General features: G+C 44.8%; 1 protein-coding gene across 1 annotated transcript; it reads left to right on the top strand.

Annotated features, from left to right (window-relative positions):
* Window positions 1-224: 224 nt before the first annotated feature.
* INSL3 (insulin like 3) lies at window positions 225-3410 on the top strand. The gene is made up of 2 exons (XM_049877387.1): window positions 225-1321; window positions 2884-3410. The coding sequence occupies exons 1-2, from the start codon at window positions 1129-1131 to the stop codon at window positions 3090-3092; spliced, it is 402 nt and encodes a 133-aa protein (XP_049733344.1). The 5' UTR covers window positions 225-1128; the 3' UTR covers window positions 3093-3410.
* Window positions 3411-13123: the final 9713 nt, after the last annotated feature.

Here is a 13123-nt window from a genome sequence, read left to right as displayed (position 1 = left end):
CCTTCCAGTCCCAGCTGCTGGCCTTGGCTCAGTCCTGGGGGAGCTGATTAAAAGCCCTTGGTGGGTGGAGGGAACAGGCTGCTCTCGGGGGTCAGAGGGCAAGGTCTGGGGAGGGGTGAGGTTGTGGGGAGGGGACCAACGTCAGCAGGCACTGGGCCAGGCCCCCCTCAGCCGTGTCCACCCCAGGACTGCCAGTAGCTGGAGAGTGACAAGGATGGGGAGAAAGACAGAGACTTAAAGAGCAAAGAGAGAGAGAGAAGAGGGATGGGAGACAGAAAGATAAGAGAAAGAGAGACCCAAAGACAGAGATTTAGAGAGAGAAAGAAATTGAGAGAAACAGAGATATGGAAAGAGAGAGCAGTGGAAGTAGGGAGGGAGACAGAAAAACTGAGAGATGGAGAGGGAGAGAGAGAAACAGAGACCCAGAAAGAAAGAGATGGAGAGACGAGACAGAGAGAGAGAAATGGGGAAGGATGGAGCCATAGAGAGAGACTGAGGCAGAGATGTCTGTGGAAAGGCCAACTGATTTGGTGGAAGGGTCCCCTGCCTCGGGTTGACTCGCCTCTTGTCTCCCAGCCTCAGTTTCTCTCTTTGGTAAAACATGGTCATAAGCTCCCCTGGGCCCAGGGCTGGTGCCAAGCAGATGCTGAGCTAACCGTGGACTTTATTATGGACCCCACCCCACCCCCCAAACCACAGAAGCCCCTAGTTTTGGGGAGGCAGAGCTGCCAGGACCACCCTGCCAGAGGTCAGGGCTGAGGGCCTCAGGGGAACAGGCTCTGCCTCAGATCTCCATGACCTTGGGCACACCTGGGGCCCCCTGTCTGAGCCTCAGTTTCCTTATCTGTAAAATCATAGGGACCACCAGGTTCTGAACTTCACTGGCCCGTGAACTCCAGAATCATTATTTCTGGGTTTGTCTATTTCACTTCTTCAAAACGCTTAGGAAAGACTCCTCACCCACTGCCTGCAGGGGAGGTACGGCCAAGGTCCCGGCCTGGAACAAGGGATCCTTCATCTGACCTCACTCTTGACCTTTTGGAATGCTCTGTCCCTCCTCCAAGGCCCCCAGCTGCAGTGTCCAGGCGCCTATAACAAGGGTGTAGCTGCCCGGGCGCTCCAGCCGCCATGGACCCCCGCCCGCTAACCTGGACGCTGGTGCTACTGGGCCCGGTGCTGGCGCCCGCGCTGCGCCCTGAGGCTGACCCCGAGGCGTCTCCGGAGAAGCTGTGTGGCGCCCACTTCGTGCGCGCGCTGGTGCGAGTATGCGGGGGCCCGCGCTGGTCCCCTGAGGCCAGGTGGCCTGCGGCCCGTAGCAACGGTGAGTAGGGGGCGCTCGGGGACGGGGCACCAGGCGCAAGCGCTCACACAGGGTCCCGGTCCCTGGAAAATGAATCGGATGTAGTGGGCTCCAGAGAGGCTCCAGCCCAGGCGGTGATCACAGTAAGAGGCAAGGCAGGGTCGCGTTCAGTGGGACTCTGTCTTTATTTAAAATGCTCATATTTGGATGTTCGTGGATGGTATGGATTGTATCCTCCCCCCATAATATGCGTTGTAAATTCTAACCCCTATAAACCTTGGTGGTGTAGTGGTTAAGAGCTATGGTTGCTAACCAAAAGGCTGGCAGTTCCAATCCACCAGGAGCTCCTTGGAAACTCTATGGGGCAGTTCTACTATCAGCCCAAATGGGTTATAAACCATTGCCACCGAGTTGATTCTGGTTCACAGTGACCTTATAGAATAGAGTAGAGCTTTCTAAGACTGTAACAATCTTTATGGAAGCAGACTGCCACATCTTTCTCCCATGTAGCTGCTGGTGGGTTGGAACCCCCAGCCTTTTGGTTATCAGCAGAACACTTAACCACTGTGCCACCAGGGCTCCCCAGCCCCTATACCTGTGGTATAATCCTATTTGGGAATGGGTTATCTTTGTTATGTGAATGAGACATATTAGTGTAGGGTGTGTCTTAGGCCAAACGCTTTTAAGATACCAAGTGAGCAGGTCAGGCATAGAAGCAAGCAGAGATGGGGACAGACATTGTGCCATGTGAAGATCAACAAGGAGCCAAGGGATAGAAGCTGGAAAGAGACAAGGACCTTCCCCCCAAGCAGAGAGAGAGCCTTCCCCTAGAGCCAGTGCCCTGAATTTGGACTTCCAGCCCCCTGTGAGAAAATAAATGTCTGTGCATTTAATCCACCCACTTGTGGTATTTCTGTGATAGCTGCACTAGATGACTAAGACAGTGGATTTTGCATTCTGATGGTTTTTGAAAATATTGCATTAAAATAGTACTTATCTTTAAGGCACACCCTTAATTTTTACTCCGGCTTCACTTGCTTCCCCCTCCTCCTAGCCCTGGTGCTCGGTGTACGCAACAGGTTTGTACGCATGCTGTGACACACGTGTGTCCGTGTGTGTCTGTGTGACACCAGGCACCAGGCAAGTGGGTCTTCAGAGGGGCATGTGAGGGTAGGGGGGTCAGGAGGGAGCTGTGACGTGTGTACTTAGAAGAGTATATGTCACATGTCACTCCTGCTGTGTCCTGCACTGTGGGGCGTCTGTGGGTCTGTCTCTGATGGGGTCTGGGTGCCTCAGACCTGCTGCGGGGCACTCCCACTGCCTGCAGCTCCAGGACCCTCAATCCCCTCAGGTCTTGGGGTGTGAGGGTGTATACAGCTGGGGCCGTGCTTCGGTGATGGGGGCATTGAAAGGATGCCTGGAATGAAATAGGCATTTAATACATGCTTGCTGCTTATATTTGTGTGCGTGGTGGGTGTGTTTGGTGAATCACCTGGCAGGATGGGAGCGTGCAGGTGTGTCCACGCAATGGAGGAGATCCTCTGGGATTCCCCCCACGCACACTGAATCCTCTCTGTCCCCAGGTGAGCTGCTGAATTGGCTGGAAGGACAACATCTCTCCCACGGACTGGTGGCCAACAAGGACCTCGAGCTCGTGCCCGGCCCACAGCCCCTGCACCCGGTCTCTCGCCATCACCACCGGCGCCGCAGGGCCGCTGCCAACAACCCTGCCCAACGTTGCTGCCTGAGCGGCTGCACCCACCAAAACCTGCTGACCCTCTGCCCCCACTGACCCCTCCTCAGGCATGGCCCCGGGGAAGCCCGAGGCCCAGAGAGGTCTGGCAAACTCCTGAGGCCACATAGCACTCACCATAAAGCCTCACGTCTTGGGGGACATTATTATCTCTGGGGATGGGGCGCTCCTCATCTGTCCTCTGTGGAGCCAACTGGGGGAAAAAACCCATACCCCAATCTGGCGTGGAGGGTCCCTGGTTCTACAAAGGTGTCATAACAACAAGGGCCAAATATCCTCACCCCAGATTCTACCCTCTTTGCATTGGGTCTCCCCCTTTTGCTCTTTCTCCAGTGGTAAATAAATAAACTTCTTGCAGACTCCAAAATAGCTTCTTGCATGTTCTCCAAAAAAGGGACAAGGCTGGACAAGATCTGGCAACACTTACAGGAGCTTGATAACAAGGGTCATCCCAATACAAAATGGGGAAGCTGAGGCTCAGGGAGGCTAGTCACTTGCCCACTGTCAGGCAGGGAGGGAATGGCTGAGCACAAGCTTTGAACCCAGGTCTCTAGTGAGGTCCACAGGAGGTCGAGAATGGTAGAAACAACATGCAGATGTTTGAATGACAATCACAGAGACATGTATGGAATCGGCTCTGACCATTATTTCCACTGTCTCCTCCCTTCAACCTGAGATGGGAAACAGGAATCCAAGATAGGTCCAGTGTCCCCCTTCCCCGGCAGAGTAGTGTTCCCCCAGCCTTTTCACACCTTTCATCAAGCTGGCAGTGAGAATCAGTCTTGGGCATATGGGCTGAAGGCACTGGGGAGCCACGGAGAGTGTGTGAGCAGGGTTGGGATGAGGTTTGATCTTCCTATTAGCAACCCCTGCAGCCCCCACCTCACCCAGGCCCTGTTTTGACAGATGTATTTTCCACTGGAGTCCCTGGATGGTGCAAACGGTTCACACGCTCAGCTGCTAACCAAAAGGTTAGACATTCAAGTCCACCCAGAGGTGCCTCAGAAGAAAACCAAAAAAAACCAAACCCACTGCCGTCGAGTCAATTCCGACTCATAGCGACCCTAAAGGACAGAGTAGAACTGCCCAAGGAGCACCTGGTGGATTAGAACTGCCAACCTCTTGGTTAACAGCTGTAGCACTTAACCACTACACCACCAGGGTTTCCCCTCAGAAGAAAGGCCTGCCAATTTGCTTCCCAAAAAATCAGCCATTGAAAACCCTATGGAGGCATTAGAGGCGGAGCCAAGATGGCAGAATAGACAGACGCTTCCGTGGAGCCCTCTTCACAACAAAGACCCGAAAAAACAAGTGAAACAGTATATTTGTGACAAGCTGGGAGCCCTGAGTATCAAAGGCAAGCTTCGACAATGAACTGCGGGGCAGGGGAAGAAAGAGACCTTTCATAAGTGGAGAGGAGTTACCGGACCTGAATCGCAGGGAGCCCTCAGGCACCATTCCCAGAGCTGCGGCAGCAGCAGCGGTGGCGGTGGTGGCGGCAGGCTGGTCCTAGCGTTCAGCCACAGTTTCCTCAGGGAGAAGCAGCCAGCCACACAGCCCACTCACACCTCCAGAACCTGAGGATAAGGGCGCTCTCGGCAAAACCTAAGCACTACCCTATATTTTACCACGCTCCCCCCCCACCCCCAAGCCGGCTTCAGCGGCTGAATCCCTGGGCCTGAGACAGCCCCTGGTGAGCACCTGGAGCCGTCCACCCAGCCTTGGGGAAGGAAAAAATTTGCAACTGGGGGAAAAGATAATTTGCAACTGGGGGAAAAGATAATTTGCTAGCTCCATTAACTGGGGGAGCTCAGGACAGAAGTGGCTCCTGTACAGGCAGACACTGTCCATGGACCTTGAGCATCTTTCCCTTCTGCATGGACCTGTGTGGGCCTATTTCGGGAGAATAGGCCCTTGCTGGCAAACTCCAACCATTTCAGTGGTGCGGTGGAGAGGTGGGTGTTTGACATTTGACATTGCTTTGCCTATTAAACAAGGTCCTCACCTACCCACAGCAGGGACCTAAGGACTGGTGGCTCCACTTGGGTCACCCAGCCACCCGCGACACGGGTCCATGGATAACTGGTACCTCCCAGTCCTTACAACAAAAACTTTGGATGCCCATGGTCCCTCTGCAGAGCCCACCCACCAGCATGCTCTAGGGAACAGAGATGCGCTTTCCTCAGAGACACTTGGGGGTCTGTCCTCAGCCCCCTGCCTTGTTCAGAGTGTGACCCCCGCTGCAATCAGATACAGGTATATACGCCAATCACCCCTGCCCCTCTAAGACTGTAGGACAGAGCCTGTACCACACACTTGATATCAGCTACCTGGAAACCTGAGCTGAATTCATACAAGAAAACTGAATGGACTCCTAGACTGATATACCTGATAACAGCTCTAGCCAGCTGGGGACAGGAAACCAGAGCTCCAAAGGCGAAAATAATCAAGCTAGCTCACTCAAGCAACCCATAGGGGTATACCAAAACAAAACAAAGCAAGCAGCTATGACACAGTAAGCAAGCATAAAATAATACAATAACTTATAGATGGCTCGGAGACAACAGTCAATATCAAGTCACATAAAGAAACAGGCCATGATCACCTCAACAGGCTCTCAAAACAAAGAATCCAGGGATCTTTTAGATGAAAGTGCATTCCTGGTATTAACAGATGCAGAATACAAAAGTTTAATATACAGAACCCTTCAAGACATCAAGAAGGAAATGAGGCAATACGCAGAACAAGCCAAGGAACACACAGATAAAGCAACTGAAGAAATCAGAAAGATTATTCAGGAACATAATGAAAAGTTTAATAAGCTGGAAAAATCCATAGACAGACAGCAATCAGAAATTCAGAAGATTAACAAAAAAATTACAGAATTAGATAACTCAATAGAAAGTCAGAGAAGCAGAATTGAGCAAGTAGAAGCTAGAATTTCTGAACTCGAAGATAAATCACTTGGCACTAATATATTTGAAGAAAAATCAGATAAAAGAATTTAAAAAAGTGAAGAAACCTTAAGAATCATGTGGGACTGTATCAAGAGAAATATCCTACGAGTGATTGGAGTACCAGAACAGGGAGGGATAACAGAAAATACAGAGAAAATTGTTGAGGACTTGTTGGTAGAAAACTTCCCTGATATTGTGAAAGATGAGAAGATATCTATCCAAGATGCTCATCGAACTCTACATAAGGTAGATCTTAAAAGAAAGTCACCAAGATATATTATAGTCAAGCTTGCCAAAACCAAAGATAAAGAGACAATTATAAGAGCAACGAGGGATAAAAGAAAAGTCACCTACAAGGGAGAGCAAATAAGAATAAGCTCGGATTACTAGGCAGAAACCATGCAGGCAAGAAGACAATGGGATGCCATATTTAAAAAATTGAAGGGAAAAAATTGCCTGCCAAGAATCATATATCCATCAAAACTGTCTCTTAAATATGAAGGTGAAATTAAGACATTTCCAGATAAATACAAGTTGAGGGAATTCGTAAAAACCAAACCAAAACTACAAGAAATACGAAAGGGTATTCTTTGGTTAGAAAATTAATAATATCAGGTATCGACCCAAGACTAGAACACTGGGCAGAGCAACCAGAAGTCAACCCAGACAGGGAAATCCAAAAAAAAAAAAAAAAAAAAAAGCCCAACACAGTGTAATGGTGATGTTTTTATATAAAAGAAGACAACATTAAAATAATACAGAGGGACTAAGAAATATAATCATACACCTTCCATATGGAGAGGAAGATACAACGATACAAAGAAATAAAAGTTAGTTTTAAATTTAGAAAAATAGGGGTAAATAATAAGGTAACCACAAAGGAGACAAACTATCCTACTCATGAAAATAAAATACACGGGAAAAATACAGACTCAGCAGAAACAAAATCAACAACAACAAATATGAGGAAAGGACAATATATAAGGAAAATCTACTGAGCGCATAAAATCAAGTGGGAAAAAGAAGCTGTCAACACACAAAAAAAGACATCAAAATGATAGCGCTAAATTCATAGCTATCCATAATTACCCTGAATGTAAATGGACTAAATGAACCAATAAAGAGACAGACAGTGGTAGAATGGATTAAAAAACAAGATCTGTCTATATGCTGCCTACAAGAGACACTCTTAGACTTAGAGACACAAACAAACTAAAACTCAAAGGATGGAAAAAATATATCAAGCAAACAACAATCAAAACAGAGCAGGAGTGGCAATATTAATACCTGACAAAATAGACGTTAAAGTTAAATCCATCAGAAAGGATAAGGAAGGACACTATATAGTGATTAAAGGGATAATACACCAAGAAGATATAACCCTATTAAATATTTATGCACCCAATGACAGGGCTGCAAGATACATAAAAAAAACTATCAGCATTGAAAAGTGAGATAGACAGCTCCACAATAATAGTAGGAGACTTCAACACACCACTTTCGGTGAAGGACAGGACATCCAGAAAGAACCTCAATAAAGACATGGAAGATATAAATGCCACAATCAATCAACTTGACCTCGTAGACATATACAGAACACTTCACCCAACAGCAACCAAGTACACTTTCTTTTCTAGTGCACATGGAACATTGTCTAGAATAGACCACATATTAGGTCATAAAGCGAGCCTTAGCAGAATTCAAAACATTGAAATATTACAAAGCATCTTCTCTGACCATAAGGCCATAAAAGTAGAAATCAATAACAGGAAAAGCAGGGAAAAGAAATCAAACACTTGGAAACTGAACAATACCCTGCTCAAAAAAGACTGGACTATAGAAGACATTAAGGATGGAATAAAGAAATTCATAGATTCCAATGAGAATGAAAACACTTCCTATCAGAACCTTTGGGACACAGCAAAAGCGGTGCTCAGAGGCCAATTTATATCAATAAATGCACACATCCAAATGAAGACAGGGCCAAAACCAAAGAACTATCCCTAAAACTTGAACAAATAGAAAGCGAGCAACAAAAGAAACCCACAGGCACCAGAAGAAAACAAATAATAAAAATTAGAGCTAAACTAAATGAAATAGAAAACAGAAAAACAATTGAAAGAATTAACAAGACCAAAAGCTGGTTTTTTGAGAAGCTCAACAAAATTGATAAACCATTGGCCAAACTGACAAAAGAAAAACAGGAGAGGAAGCAAATAACCTGAATAAGAAATGAGATGGGCAATACTACAATGGACCCAACTGAAATAAAAAGAATCATAATCAGATTACTACGAAAAACTACTCAAACAAATTTGAAAACCTAGAAGAAATGGATGAATTCCTAGAAACACACTACCTACCTAAACTAACACAAACAGAGGTAGAACAACTAAATAGACCCATAACAAAAGAAGAGATTGAAAAGGTAATCAAAAAACTCCCAACAAAAAAAAAAAAGCCCTGGTCCAGATGGCTTCACTGAAGAGTGCTACCAAACTTTCAGAGAAGAGTTAACACCACTACTACTAAAGGTATTTCAGAGCATAGAAAAGGATGGAACACTACCAAACTCATTCTAGGAAGCCACCATATCCCTGATACCAAAACCAGGTAAAGACACCACAAGAAAAGATAATTTTAGACCTATATCCCTCATGAATGTAGGTGCAAAAATCCTCAACAAAATTCTAGCCAATACAATTCAACAACATATCAAAAAAATAATTTACTATGACCAAGTGGGATTCATACCAGGTATGCAGGGGTGGTTCAACATTAGAAAAACAATTAATGTAATCCACCACATAAATAAAACAAAAGATAAGAATCACATGATTTTATCAATTGATACAGAAAAGTCATTTGACAAAGTTCAATACTCATTCATGATAAAAACTCTCAGCAAAATAGGAATAGAAGGAAAATTTCTCAACATAATAAAGGGCATCTATACAAAGCCAACAGCCAACATCACCCTAAATGGAGAGAGCCTGAAAACATTCCCATTAAGATCGGGAACCAGGCAAGGATGCCCTTTATCACCACTCTTATTCAACATTGTGCTGGAAGTCCTAGCCAGAGCAATTAGGCTAGATAAAGAAATAAAGGGCATCCAGATTGGCAAGGAAGAAGTCAAAGTATCTCTATTTGCAGATGACATGATCTTATACACAGAAAACCCTAAGGAATCCTCCAGAAAACTACTGAAACTAACAGAAGAGTTCAGCGGAGTATCGGGATATAAGATAAACATACAAAAATCAGTTGGATTCCTCTACACCAACAAAAAGAACATCAAAGAGGAAATCACCAAATCATTGCCATTTACAGTAGCCCCCAAGAAGGTAAAATACTTAGGAATAAATCTTACCAGAGATGTAAAAGACTTATATAAAGAAAACTACAATACACTTCTGCAAGAAACCAAAAGAGACTTACATAAGTGGAAGAACATACCTTGCTAATGGATAGGAAGACTTGACATTATAAAAATGTCTATCCTACCAAAAGCGATCTATACATTTAATGCAATTCCGATCCAAATCCCAAGGACATTCTTTAATGAGATGGAGAAACAAATCACCAATTTCATATGGAAGGGAAAGAGGTCCCGGATAAATAAGGCATTACTGAAAAAGAAGAACAAAGTGGGAGGCCTTACTCCACCTGATTTTAGAACCTATTATACCACCACAGTAGTCAAAACTGCCTGGTACTGGTACAACAACAGATACATGGACCAATGGAACAGAATTGAGAATCCAGACATAAATCCATCCACATATGAGCAGCTGATATTTGACAAAGTCCCCAAAACAGTTAAATGGGGGAAAGACAGTCTTTTTAACAAATGGTGCTGGCATAACTGGATATCCATCTGCAAAAAAATGAAACAAGACCCATACCTCACTCCATGCACAAAAACTAACTCAAAATGGATCAAAGACCTGAATATAAAATCTAAAACGATAAAGATCATGGAAGAAAAAATAGGGACAATGTTAGGAGCCCTAATACACGGCATAAACAGTATAGAAAACATTATAAAGAACGTAGAAGAAAAACTAGATAACTGGGAGCTCCTAATAATCAAACACTTAAATGCTCATCCAAAGACTTCACCAAAAGAGTAAAAAGACTAACTACAGACTGGGAAAAAATTTTTAGCTATGACATTTCTGATCAGCGCCTGATCTCTAAAATCTACTTAATACTGCAAAAACTAAACTGCAAAAAGACAAATAACCCAATTAAAAAATGGCCAAAAGATATGAATAGACACTTCACTAAAGAAGACGTTCAGGCAGCTAACAGATACATGAGGAAGTGTTCACGATCATTAGCCACTAGAGAAATGCAGATCAAAACTACAATGAGATTTCATCTCACTCCAACAAAGCTGGCATTAATCCAAAAAACACAAAATAATAAATGTTGGAGAGGCTGTGGAGAGATTGGAACACATACACTGCTGGTGGGAATGTCAAATGGTACAACCGCTTTGGAAATTGATTTGGCACTTCCTTAAAAAGTTAGAAATAAAACTACCATGCGATCCGGCAATCCCACTCCTTGGAATATATCCTAAAGAAATAAGAGCCTTTACAGGAACAGATACATGCACACCCATGTTTACTGCAGCACTGTTTAAAATAGAAAGGTGGAAGCAACCAAAGTGCCCATCAACGGATGAATGGATAAATTATGGTATATTCACACAGTGGAATACTATGCATCGATAAAGAACAGTGATGAATCTGTGAAACATTTCATAACGTGGAGGAACCTGGAAGGCATTATGCTGAGTGAAATTAGTCAGTTGCAAAAGGACAAATATTGTATAAGACTGCTATTATAAGAACTTGAGAAATAGTTTAAACTGAGAAGAAAACATTCTTTTGTGGTTACGGGGGCGGGGAGGGAGGGAGGGTGGGAGAGAGGTATTCACTAATTAGATAGTAGATAAGCACTACGGTGACGGGAAAGACAGCACACAATACAGGGAAAGTCAGCACAATTGGACTAAACCAAAAGCAAAGAAGTTTCCCGAATAAACTGAATGCTTCGAAGGCCAGCGTAGCAGGGGCAGGGGTCTGGGGACCATGGTTTCGGGGGACATCTAAGTCAATTGGCATAATAAAATCTATTAACTAAACATTCTGCATCTCACTTTTTTTTTTTATAGTAATTTTTATTGAGCTTTAAGTGAATGTTTACAAATCACGTCAGTCTGTCACATATAAGCTTATAGACACCTTACTCCTTACTCCCACTTACTCTCCCCCTAATGAGTCAGCCCTTCCAGTCTCTCCTTTCGTGACAATTTTGCCAGTTTCTAACCCTCTCTACCCTCCCATCTCCCCTCCAGACAGGAGATGCCAACACATTCTCAAGTGTCCACCTGATACAAGTAGCTCACTCTTCATCATCATCTCTCTCCAACCCATTGTCCAGTCCCTTCCATGTCTGATGAGTTGTCTTAGGGAATGGTTCCTGTCCTGGGCCAACAGAAGGTTTGGGGACCATGACCGCCGGGATTCCTCTAGTCTCAGTCAGACCATTAAGTCTGGTCTTTTTATGAGAATTTGGGGTCTGCATCCCACTGATCTCCTGCTCCCTCAGGGGTTCTCTGTTGTGCTCCCTGTCAGGGCAGTCATCGGTTGTAGCCAGGCACCATCTAATTCTTCTGGTCTCAGGATGATGTAAGTCTCTGGTTCATGCGGCCCTTTCTGTCTCTTGGGCTCATAGTTATCATGTGACCTTGTTGTTCTTCATTCTCCTTTGATCCAGGTGGGTTGAGACCAATTGATGCATCTTAGATGGCCGCTTGTTAGCATTTAGGACCCCAGACAACACATTTCAAAGTGGGATCTGCATCTTACTTTGAAGAGTGGTGTCGGGGGTCTTAAACGTTAGCAAGTGGCCATCCAAGATGCATCGATTGGTCTCAACCCACCTGGATCAAAGGAGAATGAAGAACAACAAGGACACAAGGTGATTACGAGCCCAAGAGACAGAAAGGGCCACATGAACCAGCGACTACATCATCCTGAGACCAGAAGCACTAGATGGTGCCCGGCTACAACCGATGACTGCCCTGAAAGGGAACACAACAGAGAACCCCTGAGGGAGCAGGAGAGCAGTGGGATGCAGATCCCAAATTCTCATAAGACCAGACTTAATGGTCTGACTGAGCCTGGAAGGACCTGGTGGTCATGGCCCCCAGACCTTCTGTTGGCCCATTACAGGAACCATTCCTGAAGCCAACTCTTCAGACATGGATTGGACTGGACAATGGGTTGGAGAGGGATGCTGGTGAGGAGTGAGCTTCTTGGATCAGCTGGACACTTGAGACTGTGTTGGCATCTCCTGCCTGGAGGGGAGATGAGAGGGTGGAGGGGGTTAGAAGCTGGTGAAAAGGACACGAAAAGAGAGAGTGGAGGGAGGGGGCAGGCTGTCTCATTAGTGGGAGAGTAATTGGGAGTGTGTAGCAAGGTGCATATGGGTTTTTGTGTGAGATGCTGACTTGATTTGTAAACTTTCACTTAAAGCACAATAAAAATTATTTAAAAAAAAAAAAAAAAAACCCTATGGAGCATTGCCCTGAGATAATTTTTAAACCTTAGACCAAAAATACCCCCTGAAGCCTTCTTAAAACCAAATAATGTCTGCTTTGAGCATTATGCTCTTTTAAGATCTATCTCTATGGGATCAAATTGACAACAGCAAATTGAGAGATTCGATAGGGACCTTAGCGGCAGTGAATTTGTTAATGGGGGAGGAACAACTCAGAAAAGAAGGGTGAGAATGGTTGCACAACTCCAAGAATGTAATCAATGTCACTGAATTGTATATGTAGAAACTGTTGAATTGGTATATGTTTTGGTGTGTATACTCTCAACAACACAATAAATAAAAAATAAATAAATAAATAAAATTAAGAACTTAATAATGTTTTTCTCAAAAAAAAAGAAAGAAAAGAAAACCCTATGGGGCACAGCTCTACTGACACATGGGGTCACCACAAGTCCGAGTTGATTTGATGGCAACTGGTTAACTGGTTAAATTTTCTACCGGAAAGGAAACTTTTAGGGATGAATGTAGACTGGG

The sequence above is a fragment of the Elephas maximus genome, chromosome 3 (assembly GCF_024166365.1).
Source record: "Elephas maximus indicus isolate mEleMax1 chromosome 3, mEleMax1 primary haplotype, whole genome shotgun sequence".
NCBI lineage: Eukaryota > Metazoa > Chordata > Mammalia > Proboscidea > Elephantidae > Elephas > Elephas maximus.
Note: the sequence above shows the minus strand (reverse complement) of the source record. Positions and strands in the feature narration are given on the sequence as shown.